Below are 20,031 nucleotides of genomic sequence, written 5' to 3'. Positions count from 1 at the left end.
GCCACGAGCACCTGCCCCAGCGGGGCACCTGTGAACCGCGCCAGCAGCTAAAAAAAATACTTGCTGTTTGCCCATAAGAACTACTCCACCACTAAAAGGAGCCACAAGAATGTTTAAGGCTTGTTCTCATTTGACTTTGGAGGTTACTCGATGCCAAGGGACAGAAGACGATCTCGATTCTCCTGCAGAAGCAAATTCTGCCTCTGACCAACAGCTCTGACACACCATCTGAGTCAGGGCCAAACAGGATTATCATGGGAACCTTGACCACAAGCAATCCCATTAGCCCCCTTAGACCTGAAATGACTGCCCGTGATTAGTCATGGACTGTGTGCTAAGCGAGGCAGGCAAGCTGTCAGGACAGCCGTTTGAAGACATCTGATACTGGTGGCACGTCTAGACCACGTGTATGCTTCAAAGCATACGCGTGATGGCTTTGGGTTGGCAGTTGTTGTTTGTGTATTGTTGGTTTATTATAAAGTAATTAAAATTACACGACTGTTCTAAGGGTATGTCCATCAACACACATTTCTGCCTCTCCTCTAACCACAGGCTCTGTTCAACTGTACTATGCATTCTCCAATTTGCACCACTACTGCCCTTCTTCACATCCGACTTCATCACAGCTCCATTCTCTTTTCCGCAGTCCCATTTTGTCCATTCTCTAGCTGAACTAACGAATTAGTTGCTCCTAACAGTTATCATGCAGCAGAAAGATAACAATCCCCAATGGCCTAATTTCACTGTAGTGCCTTCCTTTGACACCAAAGAGAAAGCACCAGGTTTTTTGATGCAATGAGCTGGAGAAAGAACTCGTGCTCACCGGCAAATGGAGTTTTGTCAGACACAAAGAGCCACAAGACTTACCCATGTTCAAAGCAGATAGAGTCAGAAGACATTTTTAGTAGGCAAAGCTGTGTGCAAACCCATCTTTTAGAAATTATACCTTGATCAAATTTGAACTTGCCCCAGGAATGAAAGAACAACATCTAAACTTGCTAAAATTACTGTCCTTTACTCCAAATTAAGAAAATGTAAGTGATACTTATCACCCAGTATTCTCATATACATCATCTATACAAGCAACTGATTCCAGGATCAACATCAAAGACACAACTACGAGCAAAGAAACACTTAACAGCATAAATATCTCATCCAGAAGATGAGAGAAGCAAAATCAACATATCATTACCATAGTTTTCTAGCATTGCAACAACTCCGTGTTACTGATAATCTTTAACTATCCATTTTACTACTTGTAAAGTCTTCTCATTACTCTAACGGAAATTTTAAACAAATGCACAATTAAGTTCCTTCAGAAAGGGTAAAAATCAAAATAGCTTAACTAAGAATAGAACTGAATGCCACATGCGAGCCAGGAACAAAATGTAACCCTGGGACTTTATAGGAACATCTAGGTCAGGCATCCTCAATTTGACTCATCACACTGAGCAGCTTAAAATTTCACAGCGACCAGTCAGGGAATCACTTTGTTCATACAGATCAAAATGGTGTATCACCACCTAACAAGAGCACAGTAAAGACTTGCTTTTTTGGGTGAAAATAGTGCTGTCAGCATTTGCTGTCTGAATGGAACACGCATTTTGTTCTCTTCCTGTTAAAATGCAAATAATCTTAGCATTTTCTTTCAAAAGCAAGGCAAACGTTCAATTCTGTTTACTTTCTACACACAGGAGAATAGTAAACTGAAAATCTACTCATGAATTATTTCCAGTGAGTCATTTTCTTACAAAGTCTACTATTCACCACTTCAGGGCGGTGGGAATGGGGAGCAGGGCTAACTATTATAATCTCATTTGCTTAACCGAACTTCGCAGTTAATGTACTTGCTGAGAAGTGTCTTCTCTAGCAATAAGGCAAGCTCAGTGTCTTTAATCTGAAGTAGACACAGGTGTCAGCTTAAAGCTACATGTTTTAAAGCTTCTGGCTATAAAGAAATACAGTTTTAAAATGGCAGAATGCTAGCAATTTCATCGAAAAAAAAAAATCAATTCTTTAAAAGCTCCAAGGACAATAAACAGCGCGTGGGTGTGTGGAGAGCAGCATCAGGCAACATGCAGGCACCTTAATAAAGGAGATTGTCAACAATACAAGCTGGTTCTTTCTTGGAAGCATTCAAGTGAATAAATGACTCCAGAGAATAAGAGCTTGGGTACTCTTCTCCCTCATTGTCATAACTAAATTAACGAGCAAACAATAACTCATAACCATCAATAATTCACTTCAAAAGTTCAGTAAAATTACTTGCTACAAATCAAGCCTGATCAAAATAAGGATGGCAGCCTAAATTCAAGATCAATTATCTTACTGGGATTTTGGTAACTGGAAGAAGAGAAAACAAGATCGGGACTAAATACACATAATATGAGAAATATTCATAATTTCTCTCCTATAGTAATACACGCTGCAACACAAATTTCCACTTCTGAGCTGTATGCGTAAAATCAGGATATTTATAACACAGAAAAATGATGTGCTCATACATGCAGAAATCCTTTTTGGAAAAAAAGAACATTCTTCTCTATATCATTTGAGGAGAAGAGGTATAAAATCAGTTCTTCATGGTTGCGTTACAATGTCTTTTGGGTGTTTTTGAAAGTTTCTGGTATACAGAACTATGCCTGGTGTATATAGCTCCAGCGGTATGAACCAAACAGGACTGAAGGCTTGCTCCTCCATCCTACTTATTTTTTGCCCCTCCCTGATAATTTAGTACAATTAGAACAGGACAACAGGCCTCATCTTTCTGGTCAGCTCCTGCCAGGCAAAACAACCTCTGTCCTTCTACTCCAATTCTCCATCTCTGAGCATCTTAACCGCCTTTCTTCATCTCAGATCAAGTAGATTACTTCTATTTCATGGCATCTTTCACTTCGTGAAAACTAGGAAGAAAAAATAGCTTTCTCCTTTCCTGGTTTAAAGAAAATATTTTTTCAGCTTTTTTTTCTTCTCCCCCTCCACCCCCTTCACTGGAGTTTCAAAGGACATATATTTTTAGTTCTTACTTTGCTGAACTTCTTTTCTTTTGACGGGCTATGTGGTTTCATGCGTGAATTATTTGTATTGTGCTGAAGATGGTGAGCATCAAATGATGGGAAGGACAAAAAAGCTGGCATAAGTTTAACCTATATACTGTGGAGGTGGCTCAGGTACATAGAGCTAGTTAAGGATGCTAACCTGATAACACAGGACACTGAAGCTGACCTTCACCCTACTTCATATATTTCTGATTTGTACCAACAGGAAGAAATGAATATGCAGTTATACTCTTACCCATCCCTGAATCTTTCTTAGTGCCGTCTGATATGATATCCACATGGTCGCTGTCTACATCATAACTGAAGAAGTCATTCAAATAAGTCTTCGATCTCTGGCCACCAAATACATATAAGCAGCGATTTTTCTAGAATGGAGAAAAACAAGTGTGTCTTTACTAAACTCAAGAAGTCTGTTGGCCAACTGTGACCATTAACAAAACCATGAATGAATCAGAGAGTAATAGATGTGTTCCTACCAAGTTTAAAAACATGCCTTAACTATCACGTCCACCAATCTTTATCTGGTAAATATCTTTTACCTCCATCTCTGCAAAGATTCACAGTGAACGATTATGCAGAACTGGTCATCACTATCAAACTCAACAAAAACTTGAGAATTCTTGACTAGATTCTTGATCATCTTGATTCTAGAACTGATGATTTCTCAGTTTCAAGAGCTAAACCATTAAGGGCTTAGAGCTTCCCCACCCCAAAAAGCCTCTTACAAATGTAATTTTAAAGACTTTCGTAGTCTATTTTCACAGTCTATATGAAACCACAAACCTGGATCCAGCACAGAGTTTTAGCTCAAGAGTGACCACGCAGATTTTATAGTTAACTACTGTAGCCTTGCCCTGATCGAGCTATAACTTCAAAACATTGAAACAGCAACTCATTTTTCAAGCTTAATATTAAAGAATTAACAGTCTCCACATCTAAAACCTATTAGATCGTAACCTTGCTGTTAAAAAAAAAAACACAAAAAAGCAGGAACAAGAGACAGACTGTAAGAGAAACCATCCACGTACCAGCACATTACTAAACCAGGCAAATGGCAAGCAGCAAGCCAAGAATAACAGGTTCATTACTACTTTCAAGTTTGCCAAGTGGAAAGTCGGTAAGACAGATTATTTTTCTTTCAAATGGTTGAGAAAACAGCAAAGAACCTAAACTTCTAAGACCTGTGCTTACAGAAACCTGTATTCTTATGCTTACCCAAGATAAGTATACTTTAAAAATCCTCTGGTACCTGTGCAGAATTTTGTGTGGCTATATGTTTTTGACCAGATTTTAGAGAGCCAACCAAAACAAAAGTGAAATTGAAGGCTGTGAAAGCACAGTATTCACTATAAAAATTCTGATCTTCCATTTGAAAGGGAAAGAGAAACAAACTCAATAAACTGTTCAATGGTCAGTTTTCAGTTGGTGGTATCAGTACACACTTGAATGCCACAATATTAATTTAGTTCTCTTCCTCCCGACCCCTAAGTCAGAGTTAAATGTCAGTAAAACACTCCGCAGTTCCCATGTTCTGCACTTAAGCAAACATGTGCCTGATGAGCACACCTGGAAAAGCAACGGAAGGTGTTTTGTTTTCCCTTTTTTCCTTTAATATCCAGTGCTAAATAAAGCACTGCACAGCCCCTCTCCCCCCATCCCTCTGCCTTTCCATCAGGCCCTGGATCAAGTGCCTGTAACACCATCTGTGCCCAGCTGTTAACAGCTGCTCAAGACAACACGCAGCAGCCGGGTGCTCAGCAGAGGAATAAGAAGCCTGCGCATCTCAATACACACCCGGTAAGCCCCTGCACAGTCAAGTTTACCATTCCAGTAACTACAGAGAGTATTTACTAGACCAGAAGCTTCTAAGTTGCTCTACCAACTTTAAAAGAAAAACTCTGTAGATCAAATTGAACTACTGTGTCTATTTAACTACCATTATACAATTAAAATAAACTATTTAAAATTCACCCAGCTTTTTATTTGAAATATTATTCAGTTGAAGTCATGAAAGCTCCAAGATCTGAATTAATACCACCTGCATTTACCAAAGAAACACCAGAATGTCAGCGAACATAAAATCGCGTGAGACAACACACCGCTTGGGAGATTAAAGCGCTTCAAACTTGCAAGAGAAATCAAAACCAGATGTTGTCTAAGTCAGGCGTCATGAATCAAAGCATGGTGCAGATACTTACAGAATGGAACAACATACAGTGTCCTATCCGGGACTGGATATCCTCAGGTCCAGCGTTACAGGAATCCTCTCTCAGAAGTTTCCATGTCTGACACTGGCAGTCAAAAGCAAACAATCCACTGAACTGCGGCTCACTGGCTCTGCTGTCATCAACGCTACCGTTGCAGGTCAGAATTCTGCCTCCAAAGGTGTATATCATGTGTTTTTCAGAATCCATACACATCTGTAAGAACAGGAGAAGTAGTTTTAAGGCAGCACATTAAGACTTGAACACGCTAAGATTTAAGACTAAACATCCCTCCCCTGCAAGTGATACCTAAAGAATACAGGTGTCTTCACGGTTGACAGGTACTGATCTCAGAAAACAGTACTTTATTTAAAATGTGAGTCTAATTTTAACTTGCTTCTTTAATAAGAAATAAAAAGGTTACATACATCCTTCATCATGTAAAAAACTTCCCTCCAGCTGCTGATTATAGGGAAAAACATTTTAAAATGTTTTCACCAGGATCCATAGCCAATGTCAGAAAGTTAACAGATTATCACCTTTGACAATGACCACGCAAGGGAAAAATTCAAAATCATTGCTAATTTACTGACTGCCACTCAACCGATCCAAAACCAGCCGGCGATTTGTTACTCAGATTCCATCCCACGCATGTATTTACTTTTACCATCACTTCTTCAACACAAAGTAGAGCCATAACTTGGCCAAGCATTTCTGAGGAGGCTGCAGCAGAAACACGTTTATCCCCAAAGCCTGAATTCAGGTTATGGCAGAGATTCACAGCAGTACAAACCAAACAGAACTCCCTGACTCCAGGTGACGTTTTCAGACAGAGTGCAACACAGAGGGTTACAAAACACCGGGGCAGGGAGAAAAACCAGACAAGATTACAGCAAGATAGAGATGCTACTCAGCAAAGCCTACGCAAAACACTTCTAGCGCAGCACATTTTTGTGAAGGTTACACAAAAAACGCTATCACAGTAGGTACTGAGGGAGAGAAGAAGAAGAGCTACAGATTGATCAAGAATTCAGGGAGGACATTCTTTCCTAAGAGACAGCAGGGAAAAAAAAAAAACAAACAATTTCAGAAGCAGGCAAACGAGGTACCCAGAGCAGCCTTGCCAGCTGACAATTTACTTTTGCCTTTTCCCCAACACCTGGGAGACTGGTATTCGTTATTAATAGAACAGAAAGACTGATTGGCTTTTGTTCTGCAGACAACACACATCTCCAGCTTTCGGTGTCAGCAGAAACGCATATTGTGCTGGCAGAAAACAGCTTTGGTTACAAAACAGCTAGTACCAATAAAAGCAGTTCTAGGGCTGCTTTAAAAACGAGTGCTGATGTGCTGTTTCTTGGCCATGCTTTATAAAAATCAATTAAGAACAAAATATCATTTTCAAGTACACAAAAGCCATTAAACACACAACAGAAGTAAAACAACGCATTCAGTTTTAACACATGGACAGGTGTGGCTTTTAAAATAAGTTGCCACTCCAAGGTGTTCCAATGTCTACAAAGCAAGCACTTTTTACAAATTTTAAAAGGCAACCAATTTTGAAAGAATCCCAATCCTATTGGCCTCATTTCAGCAGCCTGCTTATAGAATTCTTCTGAAGGTACCACAGACAGCTTTGCAAGTTGCTCCCCAACGCCCTCCAAGTGGGCAGATCTGCAAACTCAACTCAACAAAACTGATTAGAACCCGATGAACTGTGCTTTGAGCTTTAATAAAATGTGTCTTAAATTAGTTTGCAAAGGCTTTTACGATTCTTCTGACTCAATTTGATGAGAATACCAGTATCCAGTGGTACCAGACAACAATACTATTAGAATTTAGCTGAGCACTGATCACAGCCTTCCCCGTCACTGCTATGTTACCTGGTACAGCACTGCTAAATCACGGGTGGCTATGATTGAAATTACAATTCACAAGCAGAGAAGGTGGTACAGCTTGCGCTAAGAGTATCAGTGTAGCTGACCTGATGATCAAACACCAGCTTTGGACCTCCATCCGCTGCAGTGTCTTCACTTAGCAACATCCATGTGTTTGTATCAATGTCATAACGATAGAAGTCACTTTTCAGAGATTTGCTGTTCCTCACGGAGGAATCCAGATAGCGTCCCAGCGTGTAGATCTGCCGTCGTTGAATGTCAATGCACATCTTGTGACAAGATCTGGCACTGGGACCACTCTAATAAAGAAAACAACCACAAAAATAAAGGGAATAGTATATTTAATATTGCTCCAGGTAGGTCACCGCACGCTCATCAATGGCAAATAAGTACCATCAGCAACTGGAAACCCTTTGAGAATTCAAGAAAACCTGCTTGTAATCAGATAGATACAGGATTAGCATACAAGCATCTACAGAACAGGACATTCCGTAACTTCTTTGTCATTTAGAAAGACACCAGCAAAAACCTTAACACATTTTTTACAACAGACTTATGACTTGAAGCCTTTTTGTAAGATTCCTTAGAAAACAGACTGTTTCCTCCAGAACTGATTCTCAGAGGCGTGTGAAAGCTACTTGATATTTCAAAACAACAGAAACTGATGCACATGAGGCAAATTAAGATGTCACAGCCTATAAATAACTACATAGGAAGAAGATTAAGAAGTGCTCTATTACAAGAGCCTGTGTTTTATTAATAGGCTGTTTTCTAACAGATCATAACCAGACACTCCCACGGCAATCGTATCCCGTAAATGGGTCTTTGAAGGTAACAAAAGCACTCCCTGTCCTTCACAAATAGATATGGACATTCCAGCCTCCAACTACAGGAAAGTTTCCCACAGCAAGCAAAACTGCTGTGAGTTATGATCTTCAAGAGAAACACAGAGGAAGGACACTGTCAAATTATTATGTGCTTATCCATCCAGAAGTGCTCAACTTAAATCATAAAGTAATTTATTTAATGACATTATGACGATGCTACACAGTACTGGACGGTATCCGTTCCGCTTCAACCAAATTAATTTTAAGGGCCTTTGTGCATTCATCTTGAAAAACATGAGAGTAATGTTCCTACATCCCAAAACACTGGAAGTCAAGACGTGCAAAGCCTTATTTGCAAAAGATCAGTCAAAGGGAAAAAAAAAAAAAATCTCAGCATCATGCTTATAGAAGATTTGTGCAATTGTTTATTTATCTACATTTGTGTCATTTTGGCATTTCATAAGTGTGGATGCCAGAAAAATGCTAGTTAGCTAACTTTGAGAGTCTGGAATGAAAACTGGTAAGATTTCAACTGACAAATAAAAAAAGGTAAGAGGTGCAGAAGACTGAAGTATGAAAACAAAGAAAAATAAGAATTAAAATCTATTGAAAAATAAAGATTACGTAATTAGGCAAAGATGTAACATAAACCACCATTTATTAGAAGACTTACAGTTAAAGAAAAGTAGCCATGCCACACCAAATAATCAGCACAATATTTGCTCCATGTGCTACCAAATACTGCCTTTACCAGAAATGAATCTTGGTAATTGTACCATTTCATGTAGAAGCTTATACTGAAGCTTAAAATACACTGATGGAACACATTTCATTAAGCTGGATAAAATATGAAAGGAAGCATTACATTTTTGTAGTCAAATCTTTACTAGCCCTGTCACAGAACTCAATTTCTTGATTAAAGAAGAGTTACAGGAAACTGTTTGCAGTAACTCAGACAACAATCTGAAGAGGTGAACCAAACTGTTCATATTCTGTAAATAAGAAGCATTGTGTCAACAGTGATTACAGCTTTGAGGATTGATTACTTCATGGTAATTATTTTTATTTTCTGAAAAAAAAAAAAAAGTACTGATAGGAGCAAAATATCAGCATAAAATCCTGAAATGCAGCAAAAGTTCATTCATTGCCTTCGATCACATGGAAGCAGCTGACAGGAAAGGCAGCAACATACTTTACCTTGTTCCTACACAGTACACAGTACCTTCCAGAGGACCCTGTTCCAAACACACGGGGTAGTTTCTTTGCATGAAAAGTGCCAACTTGTGTATTCACAAAGGTTGCCCCTGATTCACAAGAAAGTAACCCCAGTAGACAAAACCCAACTCCAGTTACGCAGTCGGGACACTCAAGGACAGGCCATTGTTCCCCCGCCAAAGAGCACATATTTGCCTTGTAAATGAAACGTTAAGACCTACCTGTGCTTTCTGACTCTCCCCTCTTTGTCAGGTCACTGCGGTTTAATGGAACCTGCTGGTTTGCATATCTTCCCCCACTCTCTCACCTCTATATGCTCTATGGGCTGAACTAAATCCTACCAAATTTGCTCAAATTCTGTCTCTGGCACTTTCAGGAATCAATCTCCAATTTAGCAATTTCCAGACCTGCCTTGCCATGAAGAGCTGCATCGGCAACTGAAATTTGTCTGAGTACAGACGTGAGGTTGAGACGCTGAGCACCTACAATACCAATTATCAAGCCATTGGCATCAACAGCACAGTTGCTACACTTGCCAAGTATACCACATACAAATTTCAACACCTAAGACTATGTTAAAATGAGAAAACAATTCAGGAAAATGTCTTCCTTCTTGAATTATGTACTGGTCATCTCACACAGTAACATCTGCCTTTTTAAAGAGCTGCTAAAGGTTTTAAGTTTGACCATTTCATCTATAGAGGCATAGAAACTTCATCACTGCAAGTTCACTTAAGAACTTCGACTCCACCAGCTTACAGAATCTGACATAACATGATCTATCTCTTGTAATAAAGAAAGCTTCACCCAATTCATCTTTTCCAAAGAAAACTAGAGTTATTCCTGCACACCCCTTCAAAGATCACATGGAACCTGCCAGAAGTTTCCAATTTAGTCTACATGTTTACCAAGATGAGTAAATAACGCCATTAAATACTGGTACACATTGGTCTGACATTTGAGGCAGAAGAGGGGAAAGGCCTAAATCTGTGTTCACTTGAGAGCTACTCAACTTGGCTACGGAAGTCCTTGTAGTATGTATATACCTCAGAAGAGGCCAAAGTCCATTGACAGACAGAAATGGGCAGACACTGAAAATAAGTAAAACGCTTTAAGGCACATGTGGTTAAGTGAATCAAGAGCTCGTGGGCGGCTGTGAATGTTCATCCAAAGATGTGTACTTCATGCAGTTACAATAGACAGCCTGTTGTTCAGACAAAGAACACACTGCCACAACTTGTCATGGAGAAAGTGACCCACCAAACTCAAATGGGAAAGAGTTTGTTGATTCCAGAGGCATTCACACAACTTGACCTCTTGCAAACAATAGTTAGTGAGAAAATGGTTGAACCATAGGTGGAAGAGAGTCATGTATGGTTCGAGAGCAGGAGAACAACCTTTTGTCCCCTCCTGCCAGGATGTAAGCTGGTTGACAACCCACAAGATAACATCCCAAGGTGAGTGGGTCTTACTAGACATCGCCATACCCTTACTCGAATTGGGTTCTATCATCAAAGACAAGCTGCAGACACACAAAAAGTATCTATGGGACTTGCTACTCCTCTAAGTATACTAACTGTCATTCCTAAACATATCTGCAGCTAATAAGGACAGTCTCACCTGCACAGTGATAACCACAAGAGAATATTAAACAAGCTCAGGTTTTCTTGAGCAGAGCAGAAGACAAATAACAGTTTTGATCAGTTTGCAATCATCTGGTCCAGTGGCTATCTGAAGTCACAACAAATCAATGCAAGACTTCTCATTAAGTACTTGCTCTTTCGATCTATTTTCATTGAATGGTCTTCAAAGTTGTTAGAGTGTGGGATCTAGATTTTTGCAAATAAAGCTTTGACAACTGGTTGACTGATTTAGTAGAGGTGCTGCTTCCTAAACAGAGCGCATCTTAGTTAAAACAGACTCTAGTAAGTCACATCCAGCAACAGCGCCCAAACGACCTGAACCAACACGGGCTTTGGGGACTCCTTCCAGTTCTCATCAGGAAGCTCCTGGCACGCAGACTGCAGAAACCACACGTGAAAGAAGCTTGTGACTAGGCTAAGTTCTTATTCAGATGGCAAGCAACGTTTTACGCTGCTCTAGCCAGTCCCTCCGCTTACGCCAAGGCTCCAACGGCAATAGTGAAGCATTAGCATATCGCATTTCTAACCTACAGGACACCAAACAATACCAAACATTACTAAGCGCAGGCACTGTTCGGTTTCTGTGGAACTCAGTAAGTGCCCACACAGAGCTAAGACTGACCTGAACAAAACAGCTCTCTGCCACCCAGCGCCACTGTACAATTAGCACAGCACAATAACAGCCAAGACAGATCAAACAGTACGTGCCACGGCCCCGTTTTAAAGTGGTACAAAATACCAGGCTTCTATGCCTTACTCTAATATCCTTCCTCAAACAGGTTGGTCTTGATGCAAATCCTCTGGTCTATAAAATACAGATAAATGCCCTGACAGGGTGGGCTGGTAGGGAAAGGAAGGGAGTACATATAGCTAGGAGTACTGAAGACAAGCTTTCAGTCCTTTAAGCACCCAGGAGCAACCAAGGCCAAACAGGATTTTTTAGTTTCATCAGTGCTACACGAAATTCAATTGTGCAATGCCAAGTGAATACATAGTATACTTTATGAAAAGCCTCCTCAACATGCTAAGCCACTTTATAAAATCTAATTAGAGCTTTCTTCATTTAACTTGCAAATGCTGAAAGCAATTATCCCACTTAAGGACTAACTTACAAAACGTTTTCAAAAAGCAACACAACAGCACCGAGAGACAACACTGCCTCCTTAGAATAATTGATTTGTTCCTATACAGGAGAGAAAGGATTGGGACTCAGCTCCTTAGGGTAGGGTCTGCTCAGATAACTATTTATGCCAGAATCAGCATGCACCATTGTAGCAACAGCATCCTGGCATGCTCTGCTAAGGCACAAACTTGATAGCTTTCATCTTTCGTTTTGTTTTTAAATAAGCGTCCTACAAACCTGCTTAAATGCAAACAGGAGTGTGGGAAGGCAGTTCCACTCCCCACCCTACCCCCCAAACCCAGACTGGGGGAGCTTGGCTTCTTTTGGTTATCATAACCTTTTGCAAATAAAGGGTTTTCAGTTGCAAGAAAATCTGTTTTATTCAGACCAATCCAGATGAAAAACCTCAGGAGCAAGCCTGGACCCTGTTCAAGAGTCAGGGAAATAAAAACAAAGAACAGCTGACTAATTCTCCCTTCTTGGTGCTGTAAGAGACTGCATGGAATGTGAACACTGCCTCCAGTATAAAGTTCAAAAATAAGCGTCATGAGGTAAATGCTCTTGTCCTAAAGCAAACTAGGACGAGGACATAAAAAGACACAAACAACCTACTTTGTTTCCAGTTCTGAGCACAGGCTGTCATGCAACAAATAGTCCCTCCTGCCTACACGCAACTGCGGAGATTAATTGCTCTCATTTCCCAGTTTCAGAGTATAATTCATCTCCTCCTCCTCCACTCCACCCCACCCCCACCCCCCCCCCCCCCCCCAAAAAAAAAGGAAAGTTCTCTACAATCTTGAAAGAGAAAGGAAATACATATTATTCTTGGTGTTCATTCAGGTCTACATGCTTTTTAAGATCAGAGCTTGTTAGTGCTTTATCAATGCCAGTCTTCAGCTGATGCGTACTCCCAAACTGTAGCTCTAACCAATTTGCTTTACTTTAGATGAGTACTAAATTCAGCAAGAGAAACAACTACTGCCATACACAGAACAACACTTTCATCCCATACAAGTCGCTCATAGAAGGCATTTTAAGTTTCTCCTAATCTAGGATGCCAGAAACCCAACAAAAGAACTGAACTTGTTGGGTTTTTCTGGTAGCATAGGGCATTTGTCTTGCCCAACAGCCCAAAACACAAAGCAAAAGGAGTGGAGGCTGATGTGCTGCTTCTAACGCCCATGAAATCACCGACCACGTGCCAGGAGTGCCAAGCCACGAGACGGAGCCAGGCGTTGCACATCCAGGCACACAGCCGGAGCATCACGACAGCACTCGTGGCCGGAGCAGCCCAGCACAGGCACACAGTCCGGGGCCTGCACCGTCTGCGAGGGCTTCTTAAGTGTGCAAGACCCTCCCATAAATAGCATATCCCAGCTACTTTTTCCTACTCTGTGTGATGGCAGAAGTCAGTGCTATGCGTGTCATTTGGCGTCCAAGACCTGACAGCTCCAGCAGTAGACTTAAAAACTTTTGAATGTCACACGGGGTAGATGCAGCAAAGGACTAAACTCTCATCTTGAGTGTTTCTAGGAGCAGCAGATGGGAGTCTAGCTCCAAAAAACATACTCTGGATGCTCAATGTACACTCCATTCAGTCAATTGCTCTGCAAGTTTGCCTTAAGTAAAAGCTTAAAGCAGCATGCGAAGCTAACAGTTACACTAGGTCAGCAGGCACACATTTCCACTCTAGGGTATTCTTGCTGCTATTTACAGAATATATCAGATATTCCAACTTACTTCTACTGCTGTACCAGCTATAAAGAATATTCTTTGATAGAATGCAAGTTAAGTATGTTCTGCCAATAAATATATTGGGAAGCCTATTAAATAGATCAGAACCTGGCTAAGAATCACAATGCTTAAAACTCCCCAGGACCAGGACTGGAAAGCCACGGGTCTACGCAATTTTTCACCCAAAACAGCTAGATGTCTTACGATAAATATTAGGTTCGGATACCAAAAAGTTTATGACAAGTATTTGCAACTACTAAGTCTAGCCGCAGCTAAGACAAGGAAGATCTCCTTCGGCCAGGCAGCTGACACAGTATTTGAGCTATGGCTAATCTGCTTACAAGCACCCTCCTATAGCAACGCAACTAGAGAGACTTAGTCGCAAAGTCCTTCCTGGGCATCTGACTCAGACATGATGGAGCAGATTAAAGCCAGAGGCAGCTTTCAGCACACAGTTTTGATTCATCTCCAAGGTGGGAAAACCAAAAAAATTAAACAGGATGAAGCTTTTTTTTTTCCCTTCCTAAATGCAATGCACACATCTGGCATAATCCTAATTTCTCACTGTTGATACTTCACAGCCTCAAGCTCAGCCTTTCACAAAGAGACTTTCCCTGCTTAGACTGGAAGTAAACAATAAATGGCTCGGTGTTCTATTTCTGAAAGACGGTTCAATGAGCTTATAAGTCAAATGATTAAGCTCAGAGATCATACAACGTGATCCTTATGATAGCACTGGGCTGGATCCGATGACCCATGAGGGGCCCATCCCTTCCAGTCCTACATAAGACTTGACTCAGCCTGTGTGCTCCATCCTTCAGGGATCCATGCGTGTTCATCAGGGCTCAGACGAGCACAAACTCCGTGCAGCACATGAACGCCGCTATGAAAACGAGCAGATGCTTAATGTTCTATTCCCACGAGCTTACCTGTTACAGATTAGTCTCCCGGGAGGCCTGCTTGCAGAAACTACTAATTTCAGAGTATTTTCATAAAGGAATGAACTAGCACATGATCTATTGTCTTCTGATGAACCCTGATTAACACACTTGTGAAGAACTGAAGTGTGCCCTAGGAACTGACTCGTGAACTTTGCAAAGCACCAATATTCTGCTTTTGACAGCTGTGTTGCATAAGTTTACCTACAGTGCAGAAACAACTCTGGCAACCAGCGCCTGCGCTACTGCCAGTGCAGGGAGCCACATTCCTGGCTCATTTCTGAGCTATGCACTCTCACTTGGCTTGCTCTCACACCAAAGTATCACCGAGGCCTTCCAGCAATCCATAACACTGAGGATCTCATATAGCAGTAAACCAAGGCATCTGATGACCAAGAGAACATCTAGGCAAGCAAGTGGAATACTGGAAAGGGGAAAAACAGTCCCAGAGCTTCAAGCATGCAAACCGTGTGAAATAATTCTCTCATCTATGGGAAAAGGTTGCAGGAATGCGCCTGAAGGTCTTTCCTGGGCTTTAGTTTACAGTCAAAAATAAGTCATCCAGCCTACTTGATTCAGCTTACAAACACAAGCAAAAAAAGCACTGAAGTAATACCCTAGTACAAGACAACTTTGCAGTAAAAGGACATCAATAACACTATTTCTAACAAAAGGCACAATTTATCTGCAAACTAAGTGCTACTTGCACTGATGAAATGTGAATAAAATTGTAGCTTCTTAAATTTTAAGAAGTAAATTGCTGCTCTGTTACACATCAACTGCTCAGCTTTGCTTTCAGTAACACTGATGAAATACAACAGACGACCCACCACAGAACCAGGGCTTTCACCAGCTCAGAGATGGACCCTCAGGACAACATCCCTCGTGTGCCGAATTTAACTAACCCCATTAAGAATTGCAGGACACTGAATGAGGCCATTTTCTCATGCATCATAAGTTCTCGCTGTCCTCTCATTACCAATGACAACAGCTAGCGAAGGTCCCACCAAGAGAGATTCTTCTACAGGCGCAAACTATTCGGCTTAGCTACAGTTACACTTCCAGACCAACAGGCTATCAGGCTAAAAAAAAATTAAGTCATTTATGGACTTTTAGCCACAAAGATGAGGATGCAGCAAGGCTAGAATTTTTGAAGGTTGTTTGATTTTTTTTTAATTAATTGTCCTTGAAAAGCTGGTGATAGATAAACATGAAATCATAAGTCTCAATGCTTTGACAGCCACTGGCTCTCAGATGTTTCTGAGAAAGTGAAGACAGTCTTAAACATATGACAAAAGAGTAGTTTGTACTCAGAGGTGCTGGGAAGTCATAGAAGTGGCTGTATAATTTTTCTCCTCAGGCTAACCCATGGCTAGGGGATTGCTATCTCAGGGATACAGATACTCAGTACAGTTTAACACAGGCTTCTTCCATTAGCTATTACAGCAACATGGCAAGAGACAAAAATACACATATCAGAACAGAATATTTTTGGCACTAAAAAAACAGAACTGTGAAGACTGCATGCCTTTTTTGAATTAAGTGACATGAGGAAAGATGCAGCTTCTGAAATTTTTGTTTATATCACCTTTCAGCTATTCCCAGCGCATAATTTAGTTATCCAGCTGCAGGAACCGCATCAATTACCACAGGAATTGCAGCACACAGCTAGTCTCTGCTGTGTCACAGTTTCAGAAACAAGGCATCTTCAGTTTTGCAGTAACCTACACAGAGGAAGACCAGCCAAGAAGCAGTGCGAGTATTTTCACTGGAGGTCTGTGAAGCACCATGCCAAACCCTTCTTTTCCATATATTAAGAGAAGTAAGCATAAAGCATGGCAGCAAGCACATGCAGAAGAGCTTTTCAAGACACAGCACTGAAAACAAAGCATGCATGGGGCAATGCAAGGACTAGAACCCAATAGCTCCTGAATCCCAGTGTCAGTAAATTCTCCATCACATACACGCCCCAGAAAATTCATGGATTAAGCCCTATTAAACATACAAAGCTCCTTCAGGTCTGAGAATTCAACATATCAATGCACTATCCACTCTGCCAGTATACGCTCTCGAGACAGCACAGAAAGCTTAAGTTCTAATTACCTCCAAAACCTGGTGGCAGAAATACATTCCTTATTAGCAGCAAGGTCCACAAAACTTAGTACATTTTCAAGCATGTAATTATCCAGACAATTTAGCTAAGGATTTGCATGCAATCCTACTTGAGAATGCTTCCCCTATGTCACCATACTGGGATAACTGATATTTCTTCAGGGATTTCTGTATTTGTACAGCTTGAGCAGTGCTAATGTAACGGAAGTCTTTCACAGCCTAGCTGAAATCAGAGACTACTCCCAGGGCAAAGCTGACTGGTATATGAAGCTACCTTCACCTTGCTGGCAAGAGAATAAGCTTTCCTCCCACCTTCTACCCCCACATACTCTCTTGTGTCTTTAAAATCCTTTTTCCCCATGCATCCAGTGTGGAATGCAGGGTTCCAGGGATTCCAGCTGGCTCTTGTCTTACAGGTGTGTATTTCTGTATCTTTAAAACCCAAAAGGATTTAAATCAGCTTTCCTTATACCAATATCCATGGCTACACTAAATCCTTACCTGAAAATTCTGTAATACTTTAAGCAGTTGAATAATGCGTCATGTTCCCCGAGATGCAGTCACAACCACCCTAGCATGTCTCTGTAAACTGCCTCATCTGCAGTTGACAGGGAACTGGATGATGCAATAACTTCCTAATAAAGTCATTTAAGTAAAGTTAAGCTGCATTCCAGATCAGAGATCAGAGCACTAAGCTCACAAGCTAGAGTCAAAGTGGTGATTTTTATCGGATCATAAACGCCACAGACCAGCTATGCACGATGCATTACTTCAAGGTTTGAAAGCAGTTTACAAGCTGCACCCTTTGCAGCCGAAGGCTTTACGGTGGTTTGGAAATCCACGTGTAGTCTGAAGGCTGGCACACACAAGCTCCAGGACTGCCAAAGTTTTACAGCCCTCGGAACACCGCGCATCATGTGTTTATTTAAGTAGCCCGTTCTCTACGATACTGACTTCAATACCAACGTGTGGAGGAAAGGGACATCCACACATGGAAACATCTGGTGTCAGGAATAACCAAAGTTTGGCTGGTTTTTTGCGCTTTTTTTCATGCCAGAAGCAAGAACTACAGCACCTAGTGATGGAACTGAATAACTTAAGACCCAGAGCTATTTTAAAATATGGATGATCTTCTCTTAAAAAAATGTTAAAAGTTAAAGTTAAAAAAGAAATAAACAAGAGGACAGAGCTCCTTAGGCACACAAGGTAGCATAAGACAAATAAGAATTTAGCTTCAGAAGTTCAAATCATTTTTAAAAAGTTTATACAAAAAAACAAGGTACTCCTCCATCAATAGGGTCTTTTTGTTTTCGGCTGTCTCTGTGGAAATCACTGAAGAATTTAATCAGGCGTATCTGAAAGTCTCTTGCTAACATTTTGGAGAAAGAATACTGGCTAGAACATTTTCAAACCATTACGCTACTAAGCGGGGAGGAAAATAAAACATTAGCATGCGATATTTAGGATCGGCCTAGAATACTTTTCCTTTGGTTCACTTCAGCATCTGCCTTCTTTGTCCCTACTTTTGTAGGCATTTACGCTATTTAGGAAGTTGGCTCAGAGCTATGTCTGCAGAATCCAAGTTTCTATTGCAGGCTTTTTGGGACAGCTGCTTTCTCCCTATGTGCTTTTGTGGCACCAGGCATCTTGTACAACTGAGCATCTGTACAAGCGAAACTACTCAGAAGTAGGACATGGCAAATTCAGTATATTAGATCTCAAGTCCATAAACACAGTATTTGAAACAAAATACCCTCCAGTTACTTAAAGCATCTTCCAAACTACATCACCATCTGTGGGAAGGAGTCATTATTTGAGCCTAGTTCAGATCCTACACTTCAAAGAGCACTGGGTAAAAGCTTTACACAGATAAGGTTACGTTATTTCTGCATCACCTCCCCCCCAAAAAAACCCTCCAACGTTCATAGGTGTCACACACTTATAAATGCATAAAATGGGTGACTATATGGCATCGGAAGCCTTGGCTAAATTCATCCATGTCAATAAATGTCAAGAAATGCATGCAGACATCGCAGAAAATTTAACTGGAAATGCAATCGCAGATGAAATTCACTCTGGCTCTCACTATTACGAGATCTTTCTACACTTGTCAGCTTTTACTTTCAGGAACCTGGAAAAGCAGTTGGTGTTAGCAGCAAACCATCACCTTACAACACACCGATTTTCTAGATCATTTTGAACCTACTGAACAGCAGGCACTTGACCTACACTTTCCTTCATTGTGAGAAATGATTCATCCTCTCCACCAGTTAACCTGTGCCAACACTTTCACTTCCACCTTTGGCAAGAAACACTTTAAAAGTTTGAGAAACCCAGTGTCATCTAAACCTAACCCATTTACACAATTTCACGTCCTTCACAGACCTGATTTGTGAGCAGGATTTTCCTCTAAAAAAGCCACAATGAGGATGAGTCAACACACCATATTTACAAATACGCAGTACAGCAGCTACCAATTCATGCAGTTTGAAGGGAGATCCTGTAACTCTTCTCGTGTCTCTAGGAGATGCGGAACCAAGGTACAGGAATACTAGTGACATACAAAATAGGCCAACTACTACACTGCTTTATTCTCATTTATCACATCTCCAGTGGCATCAACATCCGTCAGCATTTTGATCCTATTTAAAAATCCACCAATTCACACCAAGCAAAGTCTTTCCTACAGCTCACTTAAACTGTCCTCCTGCACTGAGTTTCACTACATTAGCCTTCAAAAGAAAAAGCTGCTGCTTGGAAACTAGTAATACTAGATTCCAAACCACACACATTAAATTTCTATATTAATTTACACTGGCGTAGCATCAAAATGCCCAAGGAATGACAAGGTTTGTTTTTTCAAAACTATATATTCCCAAATCCTGAAAAGGTCTACTGATCTACAACCACCAATAAACCCCAGAGATAACAGCATTTGTCAGAACATTCCACTTGTTTCAGGGTAAAAACCCTTAAAGGCTCTTAGACTTCAGATGTTTCGGCTGTGCCTCATGCCAGCTGATTTGTAGAGCTGCTGCGTACTCGAGCACTCCAGAGAGGAGACAGAAGGACAGAAGTTGTGGGTAGAGCTGAGAGATCATGACCTGTTCCGTGGTGCATCTCCTTGGAAGGATGCAGGGTTAGAGGAGGATGATTTGACAAGGACTGCAGGAGCCTTACCGATCCATACACTGAAGGAATACTGGTGAAGTTCTAACTCAGGTCTGCGTGTCCATCAGCAGCTGTGGTACGCACGCTGGAGGCTCAAGCTGGTCCTC

General features: G+C 41.0%; 1 protein-coding gene across 3 annotated transcripts in view; it reads right to left on the bottom strand.

The window, feature by feature from the left end:
* The window catches only part of MKLN1 (muskelin 1), a 100,063-nt gene that overhangs the window by 23,834 nt on the left and 56,198 nt on the right, over positions 1-20,031 (bottom strand). For all 3 annotated transcript variants that reach the window (XM_075429464.1, XM_075429467.1, XM_075429466.1), the window contains exons 10-12: positions 7,248-7,460; positions 5,258-5,479; positions 3,295-3,424 (exon numbers count right to left, since the gene is read on the bottom strand). In XM_075429464.1, the coding sequence (XP_075285579.1) occupies positions 3,295-3,424; positions 5,258-5,479; positions 7,248-7,460 (565 nt within the window). The remainder of the gene's footprint in view (positions 1-3,294; positions 3,425-5,257; positions 5,480-7,247; positions 7,461-20,031) is intronic.

This window comes from Opisthocomus hoazin, chromosome 8 (genome assembly GCF_030867145.1).
Source record: "Opisthocomus hoazin isolate bOpiHoa1 chromosome 8, bOpiHoa1.hap1, whole genome shotgun sequence".
Taxonomy (NCBI): domain Eukaryota; kingdom Metazoa; phylum Chordata; class Aves; order Opisthocomiformes; family Opisthocomidae; genus Opisthocomus; species Opisthocomus hoazin.
The sequence above is the reverse complement of the archived record's forward strand: the minus strand, read 5'-3'. Positions and strand labels throughout refer to the sequence as shown.